Genomic DNA, 27,998 nt, shown 5'->3' with positions numbered 1-27,998 from the left:
ACCTCCCCTAGTCTAAGATTTTATGTCCCTTAGTGAAGTATTAGTTTTTGTTTTGTTTTTGCCTAACATTTTAAAAGGATTTGGGAATGGGCCAAGGTGAACACACATTCAGTGTGCCAACTTGGTCCAATTTCCCCATTTCAGCAGCAAATTCTTTACCAAGCCAGGTTCAGAAAATACAAACCTCTACAGAACCATCATTCAATGTAATTTTAAAATAAAACTAAGAAAAATAACTTTTAAAATTTTATGTAGTACTACGTTATATATGAGCATTTTGATTAAACGAGATACCATCCTTATTACTCATTTTACTTTTCCTGTTATAGAAGCTGGTCAGGGAAGAGTTACAAGACAGAACAACTGGCTGTCCCCTCAGGTAGTCCACTTCCTGCTTGCTCCCTTCCAAGGCCCAAGCATGGAAGGAAGTCAGAAAATCTTAGAACAAGGAAGTTTTTTGAGATTATCTGACTAACACTGCTTTTGCATATGATGTATCTGAAGCACAGAAATATTCAATTAAGTCCTTCAACATCACAAACTTGTCAGTGGTAAACATGGGAAAAGCTAGTGAACTACTCTGAGTAGCTGAGATTTCAGTGGGACTACACGCTAAAACCACCTGGAGAGCATCCCCTCACCTGTATGTCTGCTCACGTTCCACGTGGAAGGGGATGAGCCACCAGGTGGTGTTTTTGTTTTTCTTTTTTTTTTTAATAACAAAAACCAAACCCAATGCCATCGAGTCGATTCCAACTCACAGCAACCCTATAGGACAGCGTAGAACTGCCCCAAAGGGTTTCCAAGGAGAGCCTGGTAGATCCGAACTGTTGATCTTTTGGTTAGCAGCCATAGCTCTTAACCACTATACCACCAGAGTTTCCACAGGTATTGTATTATGATTAAGAGTTTAATAAATACCATAGAATACAAAGTGAATAGTCTCCTTCTCACCCTTGTTCTCCACTGGCTACCCAAGTACCCTCCCAGAAGGCAACCAAAGTTACTAATTTCTAGTATACCTTTTAAAAATATCCTACACACATACTTTTCCCTTACATAAAGGGTAGCACGGGCACTGTTCTATGTCTTGGTTTATCTCTTACCAATATATCTGGCAATCATTCATGAAAGTATGTAAGGAGCTTTCTCATTCCCTTTTTATTGCTACTGAGTATCTCACTATATGAACACCCATGCAGATTTTGCAGAAGTTTTCCAAGTAATTCTGCTCTGCACCCTTAAGAAATGTCTAAGCCATCTACCTTTGAGCTCCTCTCCCAACCCTGATATCTCATGTAAATAAAGTTATAAATGGAATGAAGAGGCAAAAGGAAAGACCTTGCATCAGAGGCACCCAAATTTTTTTCAACAGTGATGTACATGACTAGAAATCCATGTGGTACGGTTTTTTTTTTTTTTTAATTTTCAGGTATGTTGAGTCCCAAGTTCAACACATACTCAATGTCATTCAAATATGAGTCAAGTGATTTATCTATTCTTCCCTTTTTACAGTAATCCTTCATGATGTCCTAGTTTTGAGATGTGATTTTAGTGAAATTTACTTGAATATCTCCGAAGTAAAATGATTAAGGTCAGATTTATTTATAAGTACTATCAGCCCAACAGAGGAGACAGTGACACATCAACAAAGGCCAAGAGATTAGCCCCCACTACCCTACAAGTTTATGAATCAAAGCAGGCCCTACCCCTGGTCACCCTCCTTAACACTCATCCATGAGACAAGGAACAGCAGTATTCAGGCCCTTTTGTTTTCTAACAAACAGGACTCTTCCATCAGACATCTTACATGGAAGCCAAGTGTATAGGAGACAGTGAGGAGATTTAAATACTCAGATTCAGCGAAAATGGGGAACCAAGAATCCCTCTTTACAGGCTCGGTCTCTTATCCAGCCTTACCACCAGCCCCCATGGCCCACCACCACCCCTCTTCCCCCCACCGTCCACCACCACCATCAGCCCCCACCGTCCACCACCACCATCAGCCCCCACCGTCCACCACCACCATCAGCCCCCACCGTCCACCACCACCACCAGCCCCCACCGTCCACCACCACCATCAGCCCCCACCGTCCACCACCACCATCAGCCCCCACCGTCCACCACCACCATCAGCCCCCACCGTCCACCACCACCATCAGCCCCCACCGTCCACCACCACCACCAGCCCCCACCATCCACTTCTGACTCACAAACACCCCCATCACCACCAGCCCCCACCGTCCACCACCCCCACGGTCCACCACCACCAGCCCCCACCGTCCACCACCCCCACGGTCCACCACCACCAGCCCCCTCCCCCCCACGGTCCACCACCACCAGCCCCCTCCCCCCCACGGTCCACCACCACCAGCCCCCTCCCCCCCACGGTCCACCACCACCAGCCCCCTCCCCCCCACGGTCCACCACCACCAGCCCCCTCCCCCCCACGGTCCACCACCACCAGCCCCCTCCCCCCCACGGTCCACCACCACCAGCCCCCTCCCCCCCACGGTCCACCACCACCAGCCCCCTCCCCCCCACGGTCCACCACCACCAGCCCCCTCCCCCCCACGGTCCACCACCACCAGCCCCCTCCCCCCCACGGTCCACCACCACCAGCCCCCTCCCCCCCACGGTCCACCACCACCAGCCCCCTCCCCCTCCAGAGAACACTTTACAGTTTGAAATCAGCTGAAATAAAAGAATCTGGCTTAAAATTAAGGTTGAAGGGGAAAAAAAACACCCTAAGTGGCAGTTTCAAATTTTAAATTCAGTTCTTAGCACCAAGAACTCATTAATTTAGTGTTAGTTATACACGCTGGATTTATGAAACGTAAAAATTTTCTGACATGTTTAAGAAACCTGGCTAAGACTTTATGAGCAATCCCCTCATATCAAAAACACATAATCATGTTTTAAGATGGGAATAACATAGAAAAACTAGATATCATTGTTATAAATGACAAGAGCCCATTTTGTCTAAATTTTACAGATAAACCCAGACCAGTTGCCTATATTTTGCGAATGGGCAATAAGATACAGCAAAATGAAATTGGTCTACTTAAATTCCTCTTTGAATCTTCACATCTTAAGGTATAAACACAAACACACACAAATATACTCAACAGGAAACTTACCTTGATGTAACAACAAAGTTTCAAATAAAATACTAGAAAAAAGAAATTCAATCATCCTCTCACCAGGAACCCCTCTGACTTTTGGCCTAAAACCTTTGCATGACCAAAAAGTATTCGGATAGGTTCTCAAAGTAACCTATCTTAGAAAAAAGCTAAAAACATATGTCACTGTAGAAGGACTGCAGACGCCTCTTCACACGAGCAAGGCTGAATCATAAAAGGGTCACAACAGAAGTAAAGTCCACATTTCATCAAAGGAAAAGGCCCTACAGAATACAAAATACAATTTCCTTCTAAGGGATCAAATCATAAAACCTTTTGCTACAGAAGTAAGAGACAGGGCAATAACCTCTGTGATGCTGCAGATGGTTTCATTACTAAACTGAGGCAAATGAGGTCAAACTTATTCTCACAACAGGGCAGTGATGGTTCAGTGGCAGAATTCTCGCCTTCCATGCGAGAAACCTGAGTTTGATTCCCGGCCAACACACCTCAAGCGCAGCCGCCGCCCATCTGCCAATGGAGGCTTGTATGTTGCTACGATGCTGAACATGTTCCAGCAGAGCTTCTAGACTAAGACAGGATGAGGAGAAAGGCCTGGTGATCAGCTTCTGAAAATCAGTCAAAGAAAATTCCGTGGATCACGAAGGTCTGATCCACAATCAATCACGGGATGGTGGAGGACCAGCAATGCTTTGCTCCATTGTGCATAAGGGCACCATGAGTTGAAGGCCAGCTTGAAAACAACTAACAATTCCCAAAAAGCAGCCCAGACCTAGTCTAATGGCAAAGGTATTTTACACAGGAGAGGCTAAGAAAGACCAACACCCAACCACCGACGGCTGTCCAGACTGGGGGTAATTTACAGAAACCAGACGTCCTGAGTCGATCTCAGAGTCCAACCTCCAAGACAGAGGAGGGACTAGAAATCATCCAAGAGAATTCTGTAATTTATACAAGACCAGAGAGTAGTACTAAAGTGGAATAAATTTTCTCCTGTAAAATAAACCCAAGTATTCTTCCCTTTTAAGAAAAGGAGCTACTGTGGGGAATGCCATTAACAAGATACCTTATTTGTAGCCTCTTTTGACATTATCACTGTTACTTAAAAAACAGAAAATGAGAGCTAAAGGGCCTTTTAAGTTAAATTATCTTACCCCCAATAAAATATGATACTGAAAAAAAAAAAAAACATTAATCAGGATGTAGCACTTCAATCAATTTTGTAAGTACAAACATTCAATAAATAATTCTTGAATAAAAGAAAAAATTATGCAACTATATGAAGTGAAAAAGGAGAAGTTTCCCAAGACAATACTAGAACAAACCAATTAAGACCTTTGTTGTTGAGTTTCATTCAACTAATTCCCTGAATTGAGCGCACTAATTCTCACTCATTGAAATATAAAAACAAATATATTTCAAAGCCAAAATGAGTACCTGTTGGCCTATTATCTTCTCCATTAACTCAAAAATGAACATTGTATTGAGATCAGAAAAATTTTAACCTTAGACACTTGGCCTGAATTAATATATATAATAATACCTAAGTAGAACTTTTTTAAGTAGAATAATAATTGAACACTAATGACCAAAGACAAGTTGTGGAATGACATCAAGGATATCATAATGAAGAAAGCAAAAGATGATTAAAAAGACAGGAGAGAAAAAAAGACCAAAATGGATGTCAGAAGAAACTCTGCAACTTGCTCCTGAATGTAGAGTGGCTAAAGAGAACGGAACAAACGATGAAGTAAAAGAGCTGAACAGAAGACTTCAAAGGGTGGCTTGAGAAGACAAAGTATTATAATGAAATATGAAAAGACCTAGAGAAAGGAAGCCAAAAAGGAAGAACATGCTCAGCTTTTCTCATGATGAAAGAACTTAAGAAAAATTCAAGCCTCGAGTTAGAGTACTGAAGGGTTTGATGGGGAAAACATTAAATGATACAGGAAGCATCAAAAGAAGATGGAAGGAATACACAGACAGTCAATGTACCAAAAAGAACCGGTAGATGTTCAACCATTTCAGGAGGTAGTATATGATCAAGAACCAACGGTACTGAAGAAAGAGGTCCAAGCTACACTGAAGGCACTGGCAAGAAACAACGCTCCACGGACTGACGGAATATAAATTGAGATGTTTCAACATACAGATGCAGCGGTGGAAGTGCTCACTCGTCTATCCCACAAAATTTGGAAGACAGCAACCTGGCCAGTCGACTAGAAGAGATTCATATCTGTTCCCATTCCAAAGAAAGGTGATTAAACAGAATGTGGAAATTATCAAACAGTATCATTAAATATCACACACAAGTAAAATTTTACTGAATATCATTCAGAATCAGTTACAGCAGTATATCAACAGAGAACTGCCAGAAATTCAAGCCAGATTCAGAAGAGGACGTGGAACAAAGGATACAATTACTGCTGTCAGACAGATCATGGCTGAAAGCAGAGAACACCAGAAGGCTGTTTACCTATGTTTTATTCACTATGCAAAGGCATTCAACCACATGGATTATAACAAAAATGGATACCATTGCGAAGAATTAGAAATTCCAGAGCACTTAATTGTGCTCATGAGGAACCTGTACTTAGACCAACAGGCAGTCCTTTGAAGAGAACAAGGGGATACCGCGTGGTTCAAAGTCAAGAAAGGTGTGCATCAGGGTTGTATCCTTTCACCAGACTTACTCAATCTTTATGTTGAGCAAATTAACCAAGAACTTGGACTATATGAAGAAGGCGGCGGCATCAGGACTGCGGGAAGATTCGTTAACAACCTGTGATATGCAGATGATACAACCTTGCTTGCTGAAAGCAAGCAGGACTTGAAGCACTTGCTGATGAAGACCAAAGACCACAGCTTTTATCAATTACACCTCAACATGAAGAAAACAAAAATCCTCAAAACTCAACAAATAAGCAACATCACGATAAATGGAGGAAAGACTGAAGCTGTTGAGAATTTCATTTTACTTGGATCCATAATCGACTCCCATGGAAGCAGCAGTCAAGGGCAAATATGCTGCAAAAGACCTCTTTAAAGTGTTCAAAAGCAAAGATGTCACCTTGAAGACTAAGGTGTGCCTGACCCAAGCCATGGTATTTTCAATCACCTCACTTGCATGCAAGAGCTGAACAATGAATTAAGAAGACTGAAGAAGAACTGATGCCTTTGAATTAAGGTGTTGGTGAAGAATATTAAATATACCATGGACTGCCAGAAAAACAAACAAATGTGTCTTGGAAGAAGTACAGACAGAATACTACTTAGAAGTAAGGATGGTGAGACTTTGTCTCACATACTTTGGACATGTTATCAGGTAGGACCAGTCCCTGGAGAGGGACATCATGCTTGGTAAAGTAGAATGTCAGCAACAATGAGGAAGACCCCCAACAAGATGAACTGACACAGTGGCTCCAACAATGGGCTCAAGCATAACAACGATTGTGAGGATGGCGTAGGATCAGGTCGTGTTTCGTTCTGTTGTACACAGGGTCCATATGAGTCAGAACCGACTCGACAGCAACTAACAAAAACACAAGGATAATAATAAAAAGAGTAACCATTTACTGAGCCTTTGTTATGTACTAAAAAATTAAATAAGAGGTTTGCATGTAAAAGCCTGACCCCATTATTATCTCTAATTAAACTTTAGGGAAGCTAAGTAACTTTCCTAAGGTAATTTTTTATAACTCAAAGACAGACATCTTAAAGATCACATTTTGGTGCTTCCCCCCTCTGACCCAGAGAGACTACTACAGGTTATTAAAAGAAATAAAATAAGGCTAATAAACAGATTCTATTTCTAAAGGTATACATATACACAAAATAAGGGGCCCTGGTGTAGTGGTTAAGTTCAGCTGCTAACCAAAAGGTTGGCAGTTTGAATCCACCAGCCGCTCCTTGGAAACTCTATGGGGCACTTTTACTCTCCATGTCTTACAGAGTCGCTATGAGTCTGAATGGACTCGACGGCCATGGGTTTTGGCTTTATACAAAAGAAAGCAAAAGAAAAGTACCTGACCTGAAATAAGGTTTTCTGAGTTCTATTTAAAAAAAAAAAAAAAAAAAAACTTGTGAGTGAAGGAACCATCTGTGTTTTGCTCATCATGGCCTCTTCAGCACTAACAACGCTTAGCTGTCAGTAACACCTACTCCAGCAGCAACTTCTATTTGCTCTCCCTTCAAAACAGACCCTGAATCCTCTCCATCTCAACTACCCCCACCCTCATCTCTTTCATAGTTTAATTTTATCAATTATCAAGGCAAAAAATTATACACACATACAGAGAAAAACATCTGGAAGAAAGAGCAGCACTTAATAGACTATATCCAGAAAGTAGTACAGAATTTCAATTTCTTTATATATTTCTACATTGCACTCTACAAAATAATGGATTACTTTTATAAGAAATGAAAAACAAGATTTTAAAGTAACATAACCTGCTTCACTCATTATAATGGTTTTGTGAGAATATGTGGTAACTATTCGATTCACCCCTTCCCTTTTCTTTCCCTCTCCCCCTTCCTTCCCACCTCCCTCTCTCCCTCTCATACACACACACACAGTTCATGGAATATATATTCCCTATGTCTGGTTTCCACCACTTTGTCTTTCAATTTGTCATACCGTAGGAGCGTGCATGTTGCTGTGATGCTGGAAGCTATCCACCGGTATTTCAAATACCAGCATGGTCACTGTCTTACTTATCCAGCTGCTATAAGAGAAATACCACAAGAGGATGGCTCTAACAAACAGAAATTTATTTTCTTACTGTTCAGGAGGATGTAAGTCTGAATTCAGAGCATTGTCTCTAGGGGAAAGTTTTCTCTCTGTAGTCTCCGGAAGAAGATCCTTGTCGCTTTGGTTTCTTCTTCCTGGTTCCTTGGAGGTCTCCGTGTGTCTTGGCATCTATCTTACCCCATCTCTCCTTTGTCCACTTGCAGTTTAATCTTTTATATCTCAAAAGAGATTTACTAAAGACACACCCCGCACTAATCCTGGCCATTAACATAACAAAAACAAATCCCAAATGAGATTGTAACCACAGGCATAGAGGTTAGGACATACATGTTTGGGGGGGGCACAATTTAACCCGTAACAGTCATCCACGATAGACAGGTTTCAGCAGAGCTTCCACACTAAGACAGACAAGGAAGAAGGACCTGGCAATCTATTCCTGAAAAAAATTGGCCAACGAAAATCTTATGGGTAGTGGCAGAACACTGTCTAATACAGTGCTGGAAGACAGGCACCTCTGGTGAAGAGCTGCCTCCTCAAAGCAGAGTCAACCTTAATAACGTGGATGGAGTATAGCTTTTGGGATTTCACATGCTGGTGTGGCACAACTCAAAATGAGAAGAATAAGCAGTAAACACCCACTATTAATAGGAAAGCAGAATGTACGAAGTATGAATCAAGGAAAATCTGGAAGCTGTCAAAAATGAAATGGATGGGCTGAAGGCTGGGCGACTATGGTCTCCGGGGATATCTAGCTTAATTGGCATAACAGAATTTATAAAGAAAATGCTCTACATCCTACTTTGGTAAGTAGCATCTGGGGTCTTAAAACCTTGTGGATAGTCATCTAAGAAACTCCACTGGTTTCAACCCATCTGCAGCAAGCAAGAATGAAGAAAATCAAAGTCACAAGGGAAATATTAGTTCAAAGGGCTTATGGACCACAACTCCACCAGACTGAGCCCAGCACAACCGGACGGTGCCCGGCTACTACCAGTGATTGCTCTGACGGGGATCACAATAGAGGGTCATGGACAGAGCTGAAGAAAAAATTAGAACAAAATTCTAACTCACAAAAAAAGACCAGACTTACTGGTCTGACAGACACTGGGGAAACCCCAAGAGTATGGCCCCTGGGTACCCTTTAACTCAGCACTGAAGTCACTCCTGAGGTTTACCCTTCAGTCAAAGATTAGACAGGCCCATTAAACAAAACGAGACTAAATGGGCACACTAGCCCAGGGGCAAGGACGAGAAGACAGGAGAGGACAGGAAAGCTAGAAATGGAGAACCCAAGGTCGAGAAGGGGAAACCGTAGATACATCATGGGTTTGCCAACGAAGGTCACAAAACAACATGTGTATTACTTGTTTAATGAGAAACTGATTTGCTCTGTAAACTTTCACCTAAACCCAGCGCCGTCGAGTCGATTCCAAATCATAGCGACCCTGTAGGACAGAAGAGAACTGCCCCATAGAGTTTCCATGGAGCGCCTGGCAGATTCAAACTGCCGACCCTTTGGTTAGCAGCCGTAGCACTTAACCACTACGCCACCAGGGTTTCCAAACCTTCACCTAAAGCTCAATAAAATAAATAAATAAATATAATGAAATGGAATGCCTGAAAATCAATATCCTAGGCATTAGTGAGCTGAAATGGACTGGTATTGGCCATCCTGAACAGAGAATCACATGGTACTATGCCAGGAATGACAAATTGAAGAGGAATAGTGTTGCATTCATTTCCAAAAGAACATTTCAAAATCTATCATGAAGTACAATGCTGCTGCAAGTGATAGGATAATATCCACACCCCTACAATGAAGGCCAGTTAATACAATCATTATTCAAGTTTACATACCCATCACTAAGGCCAAAGATGAAGAAATTGAAGATCTTTACCACCTTCTGCAGTCTGAAATTGAACATGCAGTCAAGATGCATTGATAATTACTGGTGATTCGAATGTGAAAGCTGGAAACAAAGAAACGGGATCAGTATTTGGAAAACACAGCCTTGACGATAGACATGGCACCGGAGATGGCACGATAAAATTTTTGAAAGACCAAGGACTTGCTCACTGCAAATATGTTTTTTCAACAACATAAATGGCGACCATATACACACATGGAACTTGCCAAACAGAATACACAGGCATCAAATCAACTACCACCTGGGGAAACAGACGACGGAAAAGCTCAATATCATCAATGAGAACAAGGCCAGGGGCTGACTGCGCAAAAGACCATCAATTGCTCATATGCAAGTTCAAGTTGAAGCTGCAGAAAATTAAAATAAATCCATGAGAGCCAAAATGTGACCTTCAGTATAAACCACCTGAATTCAGAGACCATCTCAAGAATATACTTGACACACTGAACACTAATGATCGAAAATCAGATGAGCTGTGGGATGACATCAAGGACTTCACACATGAAGAAAGCAAAAGATCGTTAATAAGATAGGAAAGAAAGAAAACACCAAAATGGATATCAGAAGAGACTCTGAAACTTGCTCTTGAATGTAGAGTAGCTAAAGCAAATGGAAGTAAAAGAGCTGAACAGAAGATTTCAAAGGGTGGCTAGAGAAGACAGTATTCTAACGAAATGTGCAAAGGCCTGGAGTTAGAAAGTCAAAAGGGAAGAACATGTTCAGTATTTCTGAAGCTGAAAGAACTGAAGAAAAAATTCAAGCTTCGAGTTGCAGTCCTCAAGAGTTCTACAGGGAAAACATTAAACAACACAAGAAGCATCAAAAGAAGATGGAAGGAATACAGAGTCAATGTACCAAAAAGAATTGGTCGACGTTCAACCATTTCAGGAAGTAGCATATGATCAAGGACCGATGGTACTGAAGGAAAAAGCCCAAGCTGCACTGAAGGCATTGGTGAAAAACAAGGCTCCAGCGATTGATGGGATACCAATGAAGATGTTTCAACAAATGGATGCAGCGCTAGAAGTGCTCACTCACTTAAGCCAAGAAATTTGGAAGTCAGCTACCTGGCCAAATGACTGGAAGGTATCCCTATTTCTGCTTATTCCAAAGAAAAGTGATCCAACAGAATGCGGAAATTATCAAACAATATCATTAATATCACAGTAATATTTTGGATAAGATAATTCAAAAATGGCTGCAGCCATTCCCAAAGCCAACTCTTCAAAGATTAGACTGGACTATAAAGCATAAAATACTCGTGAAGAGTGTGTTTCTTAGTTCAAGTAGATGCACGAGGCTAAATGGGCAGCTCCGTCTGGGGCGAGATGAGAAGGCAGGAAGTAACAGGAGCTGGTTAAATGGACAAGGGAAACCTGGGTGGAAGGGGGGAGTGTGCTGTCACATTATGGGGATTCCAACTAGGGTCATGTAACTACATGTGTATAAATTTTTGTATCAGAAATAACTTGAGTTGTAAACTTTCACCTAAAGCAAAATGAATTTAAAAAAGAAAGTAAGAAAAAAAAAACCCAGTTGCAGCAGTACACCAACAGGGAACTGCCAGAAATTCAAGCCAGATTCAGAAGAGGACGTGGAACGGGGGATTATCATTACTGATGTAATGATAATCCTTGTCTGAGATCAGAGAATACCATAAAGCTGTTTACCTGTGTTTTAAAGACCATGCAAAGAAGGCATTTGACTGTGTGAATCATAACAAATTATGGGTAACACTGAGAAGAAATAGGAATTGTGCTCATACGGAACCTGTACACAGACCAAGAGGCAGTCATTCAAATAGAACAAGGGGAGACTGCATGTTTAAAATCAGGAAAGGTAGGAGTCTGGATTGTATCCTCTCACCATACTTATTCAATCTGTATGCGGAGCAAATTATCCAAGAAACTGGACTATATAAAGAACACGGCACCAGGATTGGAGGAAGATTCATTAACAACCTGCAATATGCAGATGACACAACCTTGCTTGCTGAAAGTGATGAGGACTTGAAGAAATTAGTGATAAAGATCAAAGACTACAGCCTTCAGTATGGATTGCATCTCAACATAAAGAAAACGAAACTACTCACAACTGGACCAATAAGCATGACCATAATAAATGGAGAAAACATTGAAGTTGCCAAGGATTTCATTCTACTTGGATCCACTATCAATGCCTACAGAAGCAGTAGTCGAGAAATCAAACGATGCATTGCACTGGGCAAATCTGCTGCAAAAGACCTCTTAAAGTCTTAAAAAGCAAAGATGTCACTTTGAGGACTAAGGTGCACCTGACTCAAGCCATGGGGTTTTCAATCGCCTCATATGCATGCAAAAGCTGGAGAACAAATTAAGGAACACCAAAGATGAACTGATGCCTTTCAATTACTTGTTGGCAAAGAATATTAAGTATACTGTGGACTGTCAAAAGAACAAACACATTTGTCTTGGAAGAAGTACAGCCAGAATGCTTCTTAGAAGCGAGGATGGCACGACTTCATCTAATTTAGACATGTAATTAGGAGAGACCAGTTCCTGGAGAAGGACATCATGTTTTGTAAAGTAGAAGGTCAGCAAAAATGAGGAAGACCCTCAGTGAGATGGGTTACACAGTGGCTGCAACAATGGGCTCAAACAGAGCAACGACTGTGAAGGTGGCACAGGTCTGAGCAGAGTTTCGTTCTATTGTACGCAGAGTCACTATAAGTTGGAACTGACTCAATGGCACCTAACAACAACGTATCTGGTATAGTTACACTGTATTTTAGGCTGTAACTCCTAGAAAACACAAGTTTTAGTTTCACTCCAAATACACAGACGTTACTGTAATTTTAAAAAAAAGGATTAAAAGAATGAACCAAATATAATGCAAAGTTGAACATCTTCAAACAGGAGTTCAAAGGACTAACGATTACTACTTTAAAAAACATTTTCAAAATTATGTAAATCTACATTCTAACGTTAAGGGAAATGAACTGCCTAAAGCAGATTTTTCTGAATCTGAAATGTGTACAGTCACAGAAAGTCAGGAAAAGAATCTGTCAGTTAAACAAAAGTATGGGTGTAAGGGTGATCTATAACCATGACGTTGACCCCCCTAACAAATCTAAGAGTCAAATTTTCTTAGAAAAAAATGTAACCTCAATATATTCTGGTTTGATAGCAGTATATTCATGCACAACAAAGAAAAAATAGCAAAAAAGGGCCCAAGTTCCATTCCTCAGGTAGATGCTATAAGGGAAAAATAATCAAAATAATTTGGTAATCTTGACTTCTGCATTCCTTTGACCCTGATTAATCTACTTACAGATTTAACTTTTGATATTAAACTAGCCAGTGCTACTCTTTTAAACAAACAAAAAAGCCCAAACCTATTGCTGTCCAGTCAATTCCAACTCATAGTGACTCTACAGGACAGAGGAGGACCGCCCCATAAGGTTTCCATGGAACACCTGGTGGATTCCTACTGCCAACCTTTTGGTTAGCAGCCATAGCTCGCTGCAGCTCTTAACCACTGCACCACCAGGACTGAAATTCTTTTATAATGCTATTAATCAACCATTCCATATTTCTAATTCACTTTTCTTCCTAGCATTGATGCTACTTCAGAATTCCCTACATAAATATATATTACCACATTCTTCTTCTAATAGTCTCTGGAAACAGAAATGCTCTCTGGGATGAAATCAATCCCATGCTGACTTTCTCTTCCTGCCAACATCTCAGTGAAATGAAAGAATAGTTTTAAAAAAGCATTACTTTGATAATTCACTGATTACAGACATTTTATTTCACTGACATTAATGAATTTCTTTTTTTTTTTTAATTTCCAAAAACTACTGAGCATCAAGTTGCTGCATGTGCATCAGTCATCTTCTACAGCAACAACTAAGATCTTTCTTCTCTAAACAAATACCGATTACATAGTTCCTGAGCGCAGAACGTTACGCTGGGAGTGAAGAAAGAAAAAGGATTTAAAAACACCTCCGAAGCAGGCATGCCCAAAAAAGGGCTATGGACTAGGAGGGACCAAATGCACACGTACATAAATAACTAGGATGTTATGACAGAGATACAAAAAAAAGCACTAAGAATTTCCAGAACAGCCAAGAATCATATATCCATCAAAACTGTCTCTTAAACATGAAGGTGAAACTAAGACATTTCCAGGTAAACACAAGCTGAGGAAATTCATAAAAACCAAACCAAAACTACAAGAAATACTAAAAGGAGTTCTTTGGTTAGAAAATCAATAATATCAGGTATCAACCCAAGACTAGAACACTGGGTAGAGCAACCAGAAGTCAACCAAGACAAGGAAATCCAAAAAAACAAAGCAAGACTAAAAAACAAAAAAAAAAAACCTGACACAGGCGATGTTACTATATATAAAAGAAAACACTATAAAAATAATAAAGAGGGAGTAAGAAATGTAATCATACAACTTCCATATGGAGAGGAAGATACGGCGATACAAAGAAATAAAAGTTAGCGTTAAATTTAGAAAAATAGGGGTAAATAATAAGGTAACCACATAGGAGACAAACTATCCTACTCATCAAAATAAAATACAAGGGAAAAATACAGACTCAGCAGAAACAAAATCAACAACAACCAACATGAAGAAAGGATAATATATAAACAAAATCTACTCAGCACATAAAATCAATTGGGAAAAAGCAGCTGTCAACACACAAAAAAAAAAACATCAAAATGATAGCACTAAATTCATACCTATCCATAATTACCCTGAATGTAAATGGACTAAATGTACCAATAAAGAGACAGAGAGTGGCAGAATGGATTAAAAAACAAGATCCGTCTATATGCTGCCTACGAGAGGCACACCTTAGACTTAGAGACACAAACAAACTAAAACTCGAAGGATGGAAAAAAATATATCAAGCAAACAACAATCAAAAAAGAGCAGAAGGGGCAGTATTAATTTCTGACAAAATAGACTTTAAAGTTAAATCCATCAGAAAGGATAAGGAAGGACAGTACATAATGATTAAAGGGACAATACACCAAGAAGACATAACCATATTAAATATTTATACACCCAATAACAGGGCTGCAAGATACATAAAACAAACCCTATCAGCATTGAAAACTGAGAGAGACAGCTCCACAATAATAGTAGGAGACTTCAACACACCACTTTCGATAAAGAACAGGACATCCAGAAAGAAGCTCAATAAAGACGCTGAAGATCTAAATGCCACAATCAATCAACTTGACCTTGTAGACATATACAGAGCACTCCACCAAACAACCACCAACTATACTTTCTCTTCTAGTGCAAATGGAACGTTCTCTAATTCCAACTCAATGGCACTGGGTGAGACCACATATTAGGTCGGTCATAAACCAAGCCTTAGCAGAATCCAAAACACTGAAATATTACAAAGCATCTTCTCTGACCATAAGGCCATAAAAGTAGAAATCAATAACAGGGAAAACAAATCAGACACTTGGAAACTGAACAACACCCTGCTCAAAAAACACTGCATTATAGAAGACATTAAGGATGGAATAAAGAAATTCAGAGAATCCAATGAGAACGAAAACACTTCCTATCAGAACCTTTGGGACACAGCAAAAGCAGTGCTCAGAGGCCAATTTATATCAATAAATGCACACATCCAAAAAGAAGAAAGGGCCAAAATCAAAGAATTATCCCTACAACTTGAACAAGTAGAAAGAGAGCAACAAAAGAAACCCACAGGCACCAGAAGAAAACAAATAATAAAAATTAGAGCTGAACTAAATGAAATAGAAAACAGAAAAACAATTGAAAGAATTAACAAGACCAAAAGCTGGTTTTTTGAAAAACTCAACAAAATTCACGAACCACTGGCCAAACTGACAAAAGAAAAACAGGAGAGGAAGCAAATAACCCAAACAAGAAATGAGATGGGCGATATTACAACAGACCCAACTGAAATTAAAAGAATCATATCAGATTACTATGAAAAACTAAAACAAATTTGAAAACCTAGAAGAAATGGATCAATTCCCAGAAACACACTACCTACCTAAACTAACACAGAGATAGAACAACTAAATAGACCCATAACAAAAGAAGAGATTGAAAAGGTAATCAAAAAACTCCCAACAAAAAAAAGCCCTGGTCCAGAGGGCTTCACTGCAGAGTTCTACCAAACTTTCAGAGAAGAGTTAACACCACTGATACTAAAGGTATTTCAGAGCATAGAAAAGGATGGAATACTACCAAACTCATTCTACAAAGCCACCATATCCCTGATACTAAATCCAGTAAAGACACCACAAGAAATTTATAGACCTATATTCCTCATGAATGTAGATGCAAAAATCCTCAACAAAATTCTAGCCAATAGAATCCAACAACGTATCAAAAAAATAATTCACCATGACCAAGTGGGATTCATACCAGGTATGCACGGATGGTTCAACATTAGAAAAACGATTAATGTAATCCACCACATAAATAAAACAAAAGACAAGAATCACATGATTTTATCAATTGATGCAGAAAAGGCATTTGACAAAGTTCAACACTCATTCATGATAAAAACTCTCAGCCAAATAGGAATAGAAGGAAAATTTCTCAACATAATAAAGGGCATTTATACAAAGCCAACAGCCAACATCACCCTAAATGGAAAGAGCCTGAAAACATTCCCACTGAGATCACAAACCAGACAAGGATGCCCTTTATCACCACTCTTATTCGACATTGTGCTGGAAGTCCTAGCCAGAGCAATTAGGCTAGATAAAGAAATAAAGGGCATTCAGATTGGTAAGGAAGAAGTAAAAGTATCTCTATTTGCAGATGATATGATCTTATACACAGAAAACCCTAACGAATCCTCAAGAAAACTACTGAAACCAATAGAAGAGTTCAGCAGAGCATCGGGATACAAGATAAACATACAAAAATCAGTTGGATTCCTCTACACCAACAGAAAGAACATCGAAGAAGAAATCACCAAAGCAATGTCATTTACAGTAGCCCCCAAGAAGATAAAATACTTATGAATAAATCTTACCAGAGATGTGAAAGACTTATACAAAGAAAACTACAGCGCACTTCTGCTAGAAACCGAGAGACTTACAGAAGTGGAAGTACACAGCTTGCTCGTGGATAGGAAGACTTAACATTGTAAATGTCTATTCTACCAAAAGCGATCTATACATTTAAAGCAATTCCGATCCAAATCCCAACAACATTCTTTAATGAGATGGAAAAACAAATAACCAATTTCATATGGAAGGGAAAGAGGCCCCAGATAAATAAGGCATTACTGAAAAAAACAAACAAAGTGGGAGGCCTTACTTTACCTGATTTTAGAACCTATTATACCGCCACAGTAGTCAAAACAGCCTGGTACTGGTACAACAACAGATACATGGACCAATGGAACAGAATTGAGAATCTAGACATAAATCCATCCACATACGAGCAGTTGATATTTGACAAAGGCCCCAAAACAGTTAAATGGGGAACAGACAGTCTTTTTAACAAATGGTGCTGCCATAACTGGATATCCATCTGCAAAAAAACGAAACAAGACCCATACCTCACTCCATGCACAAAAACTAACTCAAAATGGATCAAAGACCTAAATTTAAAATCTAAAACGATAAAGATCATGGAAGAAAAAAATAGGGACAACGTTAGGAGTCCTAATCCATGGCAGAAACAGTATACAAAGCATTACAAAGAATGCAGAAGAAAAGCTAGATAGCTGGGAGCTCCTAAAAATCAAACAGCTACGCTCATGCAAAGACTTCGCCAAAAGAGTAAAAAGATTACCTACAGACTGGGAAAAAGTTTTTAGCTATGACATTTCTGATCAGCGCCTGATCTCTAAAATCTACGTGATACTGCAAAAACTCAACTGCAAAAAGGCAAATAACCCAATTAAAAAATGGGCAAAAGATATGAACAGACACTTCACTCAAGAAGACTTTCAGGTAGCTAACATTCATGAGGAAATGTTCACGATCATGAGCCATTAGAGAAATGCAGATCAAAACTACAATGAGATTTCATCTCACTCCAACAAGGCTGGCATTAATCCAAAAAACACAAAATAATAAATGTTGGAGAGGCTGTGGGGAGAGACTGGAACGCTTCTACACTGCCGGTGGGAATATCAAATGGTACAACCACTTTGGAAATCGATTCTGCGCTTCCTTAAAAAGTTAGAAATAAAACTACCATACGATCCAGCGATCCCACTCCTTGGCATATATCCTAGAGAAGTAAGAGCCTTTACACGAACAGATACATGCACACCCATGTTTATTGCAGCACTGTTTACAATAGCAAAAAAGATGGAAGCAACCAAGGTGCCCATCAATGGATGAATGGATAAATAAATTATGGTATATTCACACAATGGAATACTACGCATTGATAAAGAACAGTGAGGAATCAGGGAAATATTTCATAACGTGGAGGAATTTGGAAGGCATTATGCTGAATGAAATTAGTCAGCTGCAAAAGGACAAATATTATATAAGACCACTGTTATAAGAACTTGAGAAATAGTTTAAACTGAGAAGAAAACATTCTTTCGTGGTTACAGGGGGGGAGGGTGGGAGAGGGACATTCACTAATTAGATAGTAGATAAGAACTTCTTTAGGTGAAGGGAAAGACAGCACACAGGACAGGGGAGGTCAGCACAATTGGACTAAACCAAAAGCAAAGAAATTCCCTGAATAAACCGAATGCTTCGAAGGCCAGCGTAGCAGGGGCAGGGGTCTAGGGACCGTGATTTCAGGGGACATCTAAGTCAACTAGCATAATAAAATCTATTAAGAAAACATTCTGCATCCCACTTTGAAGAGTGGCGTCTGGGCTCTTAAACACTAGCAAGCAGCCATCTAAGATGCATCAATGGGTCTCGACCCATCTGGCTTAAAGGAGAATGAAGAACACCAAGGACACAAGGTAATTACGAGCCCAAGAGACAGAAAGGACCACATGAACCAGAGACTACATCATCCTGAGACCAGAGGAACTAGGTAGTGCCCGGCTACAACCAATGATTTCCCTGACAGGGAACACAACAGAGAACCCCTGAGGGAGCAGGAGAGCAGTGGGATGCAGATCCCAAATTCTCATAAGACTGGACTTAATGGTCTGACTGAGACTAGAAGGACCCCAGTGGTCATGACCCCCAAACCTTCTGTTGGGCCCAGGATAGGAACCATTCCCGAAGCCAACTCTTCAGACATGGATTGGACTGGACAATGGGTTGGAGAGGGATGCTTGTAAGGAGTGAGCTTCTTGGATCAGGTGGACACTTGAGACTAGGTTGGCATCTCCTGCCTGGAAGGGAGATGAGAGGGTGGAGGGGATTAGAAGCTGGTAAAATGGACACGAAAAGAGAGAGTGGAGGGAACGGACAGGCTGTCTCATTAGGGGGAGGGTAATTGAGAGTATGTAGCAAGGTGTATATGGATTTTTGTGTGAGAGACTGACTTGATTTGTTAACTTTCACTTAAAGCACAATAAAAATTATTTAAAAAAAAAAAAGAATTTTCAGAACACAAACTATACATCCTTGGAGAAGAGGGTGTAGGAGGAGACTTCCTAGATAGAGTGATATGCGATCAAATCCTTGAAAAACAGGTAGAATTTAGATGTATTAGAGTTTAGAAGAGTAAGGTAGGGAAAGAACAGTCCAGAAAAGGACACAGTATGAGCAAAAACACCTCTTCTTAACCTAACACAAAATAGCCATATTATTTTAGATATGCCACCAAAAGCACAGCAACAAAAGAAAAAGACAGATAAGCTGAATTTCATCAAAATTAAAAACTTTTGTGTGTCAAAGGACTTTATCAAGAAGGTGAAGTGACAATCTACAGAATGGGAGAAAATATTCAAAATATATAAAGAATTCCTACAACTCAAGAACCAAAAGATAACCAAATAAAAATGGGCAAAGGGACTGAGACATTTCTCCAAAGATATACAAATGGCCAATAAGCACATTAAAAAAGTGCTCATCATCACTGGTCATTAGCAAAATGTACACGTTTTAAGCCACTACAATGTCTACTAACCGAAAAACAGAAAATAACAAATGTTGGTGAGGATGTAGAGAAATTTGGAACCCTCTTACATTGCTAATAGGAATGTAAAATGGTGCAGCCACTGTGGAAAACAGTTTGGCAGTTCCTCAGGAAATAAAAATAGAATTACCGTATGACCCAGCAACTCTACTCCTAGGTATACACCCAAAAGGTTTTAAAGCAGGGACTCAGACACTTGTGTACCAGTGTTTACTGCAGCACTATTTACAACACCCAAATGTGGAAACAACTCAAGTATCCTTCAACAGATGAGTCAATAAACAAAGTGTGGTATACCCATACAATGGAATATTATTCAGCCACAGCCACAAAGAGAAATGGAGCTCTCACACGTGCTACCACATGGATAAACCTAGAAAACATTATGCTATATGAAATAAGTCAGGCACAAAAAGACAAATGTTGCATGATCCCCCTTACATGAAATATCTACGCAAATGCACAGAGACAAAAGTGGACTAGTGATTACCAAGGGCTGGGGGAGAAGTAAATGCAGAGTAGTTGCATAAAGAGTACTAAGTTTCTGTTTGAGGTGATAAACTCTTGGAAATGCATAGTGGTGACAGTTGCAAAACATGATGAATGTAACTAATGTCACCGACCTGTACACTTAAAAATGGTAAAAAATGGCAAAATTTTTGTTATACCGTATATATTTCACAATGATATTTTTTAAATAGGCGTATTATTTAACAGGTAAAATGTAATAGGAAAATCTGACATATCTCAGTATTTATGTGAAGATTATCAGTTAAAATAATAATAAATTAACCGGTAAACAAAATGTGATATAAACCCCCCCCCCCCAAAAAAAAACCCAGTGCCGCAGAGTCGATTCCAACTCATAGTGACCCTGCAGGACAGAGTAGAACTGCCCCACAGATACACATACATAAAATGGAATATTACTCAGCCATAAAGAGAAACGAAGTCCTGATACACACTACAAGTTGAATGAACACTGAAAAAATTAAGCTGAGTGAAGTCAGTCACAAAAATACAAATACTGTATGATCCCACTTACATGATATATCTAGCATAAGCAAAGGCACAGAGACCAAAGTTTATTAGTGGTTAGTTACCGGGGAGAAGGAGTGAGGCGGTAAGGAAGAGTCATTCCTTTGGGGGCACTGAGTTTCTGGTAAGAGGGATGGAGAAATCTGGAAATGAATAGTGGTGATGGCTGTATAACATGATGAATGAACTTAATGTCACTGAATTCTACATGTGAGAAATATTGAAATATTAAAATGTTTACCATAATTTTAAAAAAGAGAAAAAAAATAGCCTTTTCCTTTAAAATAAATTTTACGGCATAAGTACCCACAGAAAACTAATATTATAAGTGACCTTTTCAATGCAGTATTAAGAATAGAGTTCATACCCACACTATTTATCTAAGCTTTCACATAACTGAAGTCCCTCATGCTTAAGGAAAAAAAAAAAAAAACCCAGAGGTTCGCGAGTAGGTGAAGCACGCATAATAGCTAGTATATGAAACAGTTTTAATAACTCTTTTTTGAATCTCAGAAATACCTAACCACAGGCGTAATAAAATTTCCGTACCGTAATACTTAAATTCTATGAAATGTCACTTGGCCTAGATAACCTCCAAGACATTTTTGTTTAAGAAGACATTCATCAAAGCAGAATAAAAATTAATTTCTATTGATCGCCATTTCGCTGACAGATTTTTCAAACTGTATTTTCATTGCAGACATCTTAAATTAAGAAGTATCTTAAATTTGATAACTAAGTTGACCATCCAAAATGATTTCTCATTTTCCACTAACCACAATTTTTGTTTTAAACAAGCGTCAGTGTCCACACCGAGCCACCCCGGCGACAGTGTGCTACAACGGAACGTAACACTGCACTGGGAGTTGGGAGACTCGGATTCGCTGCCGTCCAGACTGCAACAACTTAGGCAGATAACTCCGCTTCTCATCGCCCCAGTTTATTTACTAATAAAACAAGTGAGAGATTATTTATATCACTCCGTATCCTGTTGTTGTTCGGTGCCACTGAGTCAGTTCCGACTCACAGCGACCCTACGCACAGCAGAAAGAAACACTGGCCGGTCCTGTGCCATCCTCACAAATCATTGTTATGTTTGAACCCACTGTTGCGGCCACTGTGTCAATCCATCTCGTAAAGGGTCTTCCTCTTTTTCACCAGCCCTCTACCAAGCATTATGTTCTCTCCAGGGACTGGTCCCTCCTAATCACACGTCCACAGCACGTGAGATGCACTCGTCACCCTGCCTTCTAAGGAGCATTTTGGCTGTATTCTATAACTCCATAAATCATAACATTTCATTTTACTAAATTTGGATTTGTTTTTGAGATCATTGCTAAGTAAAATTAATAGTAGCACACATGGAGAAAGCAAACCAAAGACTCCACAGGGACATTCACAGAGGTCTGCATGGTCTTAGATTTTCAAACGCAATGAGGGAGAGGGGGAAAAAAAAAAAAGGTTGTATCTAAAGACTATCCGAATAATATTGTAACCACACAAGCTCCTGGGGTGGAAAGAATGGTAGAACAGTAAAAATATTAACAGGAAAACACTACCACGAGAATACCAAAATAAAAAACAGATACTCTACAGTTATTGCTACATTACAGACACTTTTCATAGTTTTTCAAGAGTTCTAAGTGCTCATAGAAAAAGAAACAAAATGTTTTCTTAACCATCTATCTAAACTTTTTGTATACTCACACCTAAAAAGGACAAAACACCAGGCAATCCAGAAACAAAATTATTTATGCACATAACTGATCTGCCCAACTAGGCCTCTGGCCTTTAAAGCATTAAATAATTCACTCTGAACATAAAAGGCACCTCACAAGCTAGTAAGCTAAAATACATGAATATCTAATCTACAAACAAGTCTGTATATAATCCCGATCGACCGTATTCTAATAAAATACAGCATCTGTAAAAAAACAGATGGAAGTAACTAGATATAGGAGACCTCTATGAGGCCCAGGCATCAACGAGAACTTAAAATTACGATTAAGATACATCACAAAATACAATTAAACCTGAGTAACAAAAACAAACTAAAAACTGAATTAACAGATAGCTTGACATTTACCCATATCAAAAGGCCTCTGCTTTCTACAGCAGACAGTAATGGTAAGAAAATCTTGTCACCACTTCACAAATTTTAAGAAAATGGTTTAAAAACCTTGACTGATCTAACTTGCCTAGCCTTGGGGCAAGTTTTTACTTAATTTAAAAAAGCCCCAAGTTAATTTCCAGAATTTTTTTTTTTTTTATTAAAAAGGACAGGCCAAACACTTAAGTTTTACTATATGATTAAATCTAAGAAGACATCCAGATAAAAATATATATTCCTCTAGAGGCCGTGGAGAGAATCACAGCTATATAGACATGTCACAGCAGATAACAAGCATATTCTGATGAGTTGTCATTTGAATACATTTTTCTAACGAGAATCCTACGTTTATTCATTTAACAAGTATTTGCAGTGTCAATAGGAGAAAAAAAAAAAATCCTACACAGTGCCTTAAATTTTTATAAAGAGAAAATCAAAGAAGGGCCTATGCTGCTCTGAAGAGGAGGTAAACAGCTACATGAACACCTATAATACAAGATAGAAAGTGTAAGTGCCATGAGAGATGTGCAGACAAACCACAGCAGTGCAGAGGGGGCTGTTACTACCTTACAAAAATACAACCCTTTCAAACTGTTTAAAGCAATTTCATATGGACTAGCTCCTCCTAGACTCACAGCAACCAGCCCTAGGAGAGCAGATGTTTTCCCAACATAAGGGTTGAGAAAGCTGAGACATGGAAGGGTGCTCATCTTTCATAGTGTCACGCAGTTAGAAGAAGAATCAGGACCTGTCCTATTATATTTTCTCCAGGGGCGTTTAAGACCTAGGCTGCTAACCAAAAGGTCGGCAGTTCAAATCCACCGGCCACTCCCCGGAAACCCCACAGGGCAGTTCTACCCTGTCCTACAGGGTCTCTCTGAGTGGGCTTTAACTAGACCACAACTGGTTTGTAAAAAGGAAGGGTATTTTGGTATCGCAAGTAATCACTTCCTAACGTATCTATTTATCTACATATTTGTTTGCCAGTCACCATCAAGTAGATTCCTGGACATACATAAATATTAACCTTGATTTTCATTAACAGGTGTGCTTAACTCAAGGCAAAGCAACTGTGTACTATAAATATTAAAATAAATAAATAAACTTCCACTGGTTTTTAACAGAATTAGAAAATGAGATACAATATTTCTCACTTTCCAGCAACTTGCGGTTATTTCTTCTTTAATTTTTTACTACTTTACTACATCTAAATAAGATCCTAAAGTTGGTCTGCTACTCAGCCCAAGGAAGTTCATCCAGCAAACACTTCTAATTCTCATGAAAGGGTACATAAAAACATTTTCAAAAAAACTATTAAAAACTAAACCATGCTATCAACTCAGTTATCCAGAGGACAACCACTGCATCACCAGCTGTCTGATCACAGTATGTTTAAGAAACGAATGAATGAATACTTTCAGGATTTTTAAATCCGAGGCCTGTTGTTCTTTCTTTGCACACTGCCGCGTTCTGCCTACCGGGGCGCACACAGGTAATGTACATGTCAGTACAGTCAGGATAAATTAACGAAGGAAGCAAATCTGACGCAGGTACGTGCACTAGTCGCAGAGACTGAATTTACCCAAACCACCAGTCCCCGAGGCCGGCTCTGCTGAGGCAGCAGCACACCGAGGAAACCGAGATGTCCTCAACAAACACTTCATAAATGCCGCTTATGCCCACTTCTTTCGTGTTTCTAATACCTGACTACACCTAACTCAGGTAATTCAAAGAAGCGGGTCTCCTTTCCACTAAGGCTGACGCCTCCGTTGCAGTTTCTCACATTCCTCTTCCCCTGAGCAGAGGTGCCGTCCCGGCCTGCGCACCTGAAGACACCGCCGACCAACGGCGGAAGACACCGAGCTCTCACCGGGCCGCCGCCGCCGCCCCTCGCCGTGAGCGCCCGAGGCTCCGCCACCCACGGCGCGGCCTCCCCGACGGCCGCCACCTGTCCGGCCCCACCCGGGCGCCCAGCCTGCCGCCTCCGCGCACCCGCCCACAGGACACCCTCTCCCGGCGCGGCCGGCCCGACGCAGCCCTTTCTCCCCCACTCGCCCGGCCCAGCTCCCTCAGGCGCCCGGCTCGGCCCGTGGGCGGCGGGGGGGAGAAGGGAGCGGCCGCAGCCAATCCCGACCTCGCCGGGCCTGCGGCGCCCCTCGCACGGCAAGAAGCCGTCCCCGCGGCCGGCGGCCCGGGGGCCCTCGGAAGCCCCGGGGAGCAGGGACCCAGAGGCCGGGCGGCGGGCGGCGGGCGCCGGGGCCTACTCACCGGGAGCTGGCGGAGCCTGAGGGCCGGCGCGCCCCCGGCCTGAGGAGCACGACGAGGCCCGAGCGCGCGTCCTCGCCCCGGGACCGCGTTCCCACAGCCGAGCCGGGCGCTCAGTCCAGGCGCCGCCGCCGCCGCCGCCGCTGCAGCAGCTTCGCCACCTCGGCCGCCATCTTGACTCAACCCCTCTCCCTCCCCCAGCCCGGGCGGCCGCGGCTCAGGCGGCTTCGGCGCCGGCTCCTCCTCCTTCCGGAGGGCTGGGAGGCCAACTCCCTCCGCCGGCCGCGCGGCCCTTGCCTCGGGCGGGCCCTGTGAGTCGTGGCGCGCCCGCTTTCCTCAGCGCTCCCCTCCAGCCGAGACTGGCCCGGGCGGCGCCGTGCCTGGCCGGACCCTCCGCGGCCGCTCTCTCGCCCCGGGGCTGGCGTGTCCACCGCGAGCCGATCCGGGCCTTCCACCAGGCGTGGGAAAGGGAAGGGCTCGAGCCCGAACCTTGGCCCAGCAGGCCCGGACCTCGGCCCGGCAAGCCCTCCGCGGCCCAGCAGGCCCGGACCTCGGCCCGGGAAGCCCTCCGCGGCCCAGCAGGCCCGGACCTCGGCCGGGCAAGCCCTCCGCGGCCCAGCAGGCCCGGACCTCGGCCCGGCAAGCCCTCCGCGGCCCAGCAGGCCCGGACCTCGGCCCGGGAAGCCCTCCGCGGCCCAGCAGGCCCGGACCTCGGCCGGGCAAGCCCTCCGCGGCCCAGCAGGCCCGGACCTCGGCCCGGGAAGCCCTCCGCGGCCCAGCAGGCCCGGACCTCGGTCCGGGAAGTCCTCCGCGGCCCAGCAGGCCCAGACCTCGGCCCGGGAAGTCCTCCGCGGCCCAGCGGGACGGCGGCGGCCTCAGAGCCTGGGCTGCGGAGGGTGAAGCCGCAGCCCACGAGGCTGGGGCTGGCGGGGCTGCACGTCCATCTAGCTGACGACCTTTGCTGGGGCTCGGACTCACTGAAAGGCGGGCGGGGTTCCCTAAGTCTTTCCTGAGAGGTGCCGGTGATCCTCGGCCTGCCTACCAAGGGCCGCTTTACTCTTCCAGTGAAGTATATCTCCTTTAGGAAAGCCACCACTTCGCCTCCCGATCTAGCCATGTAATTAAGAGAAAGTCCCAGGCTTTAAGAAATGAGTTCTAAAATTTTGACTTAGAGTAGGGAATTCTTCCTTTAAAAGAGTTTCTTTTGTACTCTAGGGAGCTCCCGTGGCATAATGGTTAAAGTTCTGAAGGCCGGTGCTTGGAACCCACTGGCTGCTCTTTGGGAGAAAAGGCCTGGGGGTCTGCTCTCATTAGGATCACAGCCCAGTAAGTCCTATGGGGCAGCTCTGCTCTGTCGTAGGTGGGGATTTGCTCTCATAGAGATCACAATCCAGGAAGACCTATGAGGCAGCTCTGCTCTGTCATAGGTGGGATCTGCTCTCATAAGGATCATAGCCCAGGAAGCCCTATGGGGCAGCTCTGCTCTGTCATAGGTGGGGATCTGCTCTCATAAGGATCACAGCCCAGGAAGCCCTATGGGGCAGCTCTGCTCTGTCGTAGGTGGGGCCCTGCTTTCATAGAGATTACAGCCCATGAAGCCCTATAGGACAGCTCTGCTCTGTCATAGGGTCACTATGAGTTGGAAGCCACTCGATGGCACACAACACTGAAATAGGGCAAGGTAGAAAACTAGACTACATGCGGTTCGGTCCGGCTCTGAGACCGAGCAGACAAGAGACTTGGTAAAGTGCTGGGGAAACTGGGGAGAACTGGATTATGACGTGCGGGCAACCCTCCGCGTCCTCACTGCTCGGAGAGCCTCAGGAGAAACCGGAGCTCTACACCGGTCACCTGCGCGGTCGAGGAGCGGGTCGAACTGCGGAACGCGATCTCAGGGCTCCTGTGTTCCCGCCGGAGTCTGGGGCGGGGACGCCTGCGCAGGCGCAGTGTGAGGCGAAGGGCATGGCGGTAGAGGTTCTGCTGTGCTCAGCCTTGGCAGCCTTGGCCTGGGGCTTTCTCCGGGCCTGGGGCTTCCTCTGGGGCTGCGGCGCCGCGGAGCCGACGAGGAGCTGGGAGCGGACGGACCAGCTGGGCGCCGGGAGCCGGACCCTCCTGGTCACCGCGCATCCCGACGACGAAGCCCTGTTCTTCGCCCCGACGGTGCTCGGCTTGGCCCGCCTGGGGCACCGAGTGTCCCTGCTCTGCTTCTCCGCAGGTAGGCGGCCGGGGTGGGGCGCTGGGAGCGGGGCTGTACGCGCCTCAGGTGCTGCCCGTCTCGGGCACCTTGTCCCGGCGGGTTTTCGGGGTATACGGGTCCTTGGCAGAGAGCCGGGGGCCCCAGGCTGGGAACAGGAGCGAGAACAGGCGGGTCGGGGCCCGCCGTTAGTTCACTGCCTGCCGGCAGGACTGAGAAGTGCCCCGGAGTACACCGGACGGACAGACCCCAGGCCGCGTCCTGCCCCGTGGGGCGCACCGGACGGACAGACCCCAGGTCGCGTCCTGCCCCGTGGGGCGCACCGGACGGACAGACCCCTGGCTGCGTCCTGCCCCGTGGGGCGCACCGGACGGACAGACCCCTGGCTGCGTCCTGCCCCGTGGGGCGCACCGGACGGACAGACCCCTGGCTGCGTCCTGCCCCGTGGGGCGCACCGGACGGACAGACCCCTGGCTGCGTCCTGCCCCGTGGG

The 27,998-nt window shown here is 43.0% G+C and overlaps 3 protein-coding genes across 21 annotated transcripts in view; 2 read left to right on the top strand and 1 right to left on the bottom strand.

Moving 5' to 3' along the window:
* Nucleotides 1-25,436, bottom strand: part of NCOR1 (nuclear receptor corepressor 1) — a 251,600-nt gene extending 226,164 nt beyond the window's left edge. For all 14 annotated transcript variants that reach the window (XR_010318467.1, XM_064271844.1, XM_064271846.1 and 11 more), the window contains exon 1: nucleotides 25,315-25,436. The gene's annotated coding sequence lies outside the window, so the exon portion shown is untranslated. The remainder of the gene's footprint in view (nucleotides 1-25,314) is intronic.
* LOC135228030 (basic proline-rich protein-like) lies at nucleotides 1,869-26,324 on the top strand. The gene is made up of 4 exons (XM_064270368.1): nucleotides 1,869-2,359; nucleotides 3,559-3,669; nucleotides 24,850-25,351; nucleotides 25,434-26,324. Exons 1-4 carry the CDS (start codon nucleotides 1,869-1,871, stop codon nucleotides 26,322-26,324), a joined length of 1,995 nt encoding a protein of 664 aa, XP_064126438.1.
* The window catches only part of PIGL (phosphatidylinositol glycan anchor biosynthesis class L), a 110,332-nt gene continuing 108,397 nt past the window's right edge, over nucleotides 26,064-27,998 (top strand). For 5 of the 6 annotated variants that reach the window (XR_010318465.1, XR_010318464.1, XR_010318463.1 and 2 more), the window contains exon 1: nucleotides 26,064-27,526. Coding sequence is in view for 2 of the 6 variants with exons in the window: in XM_064271843.1 (XP_064127913.1) it covers nucleotides 27,088-27,526 (439 nt within the window). In the remaining 4 variants the exon portion in view is untranslated. The remainder of the gene's footprint in view (nucleotides 27,527-27,998) is intronic. The other variant, XM_003420603.4, reaches the window with a different exon arrangement.

Source organism: Loxodonta africana, chromosome 18, assembly GCF_030014295.1.
Source record: "Loxodonta africana isolate mLoxAfr1 chromosome 18, mLoxAfr1.hap2, whole genome shotgun sequence".
NCBI classification, from domain to species: domain Eukaryota; kingdom Metazoa; phylum Chordata; class Mammalia; order Proboscidea; family Elephantidae; genus Loxodonta; species Loxodonta africana.
This window is presented reverse-complemented; position numbering and strand designations above follow the sequence as displayed.

What these genes read in the sequence shown, in the direction of transcription:
- LOC135228030 (XM_064270368.1), top strand. Translation starts at nt 1,869, where the DNA reads ATGGGGAACCAAGAATCCCTCTTTACAGGCTCGGTCTCTTATCCAGCC. An exon ending in CCAGCCCCCTCCCCCCCACG is followed by an intron (nt 2,360 to 3,558) that starts GTCCACCACCAC and finishes TTCTCACAACAG; the next exon opens with GGCAGTGATGGTTCAGTGGC. An exon ending in TGAGGGCCGGCGCGCCCCCG is followed by an intron (nt 25,352 to 25,433) that starts GCCTGAGGAGCA and finishes CGCTCAGTCCAG; the next exon opens with GCGCCGCCGCCGCCGCCGCC.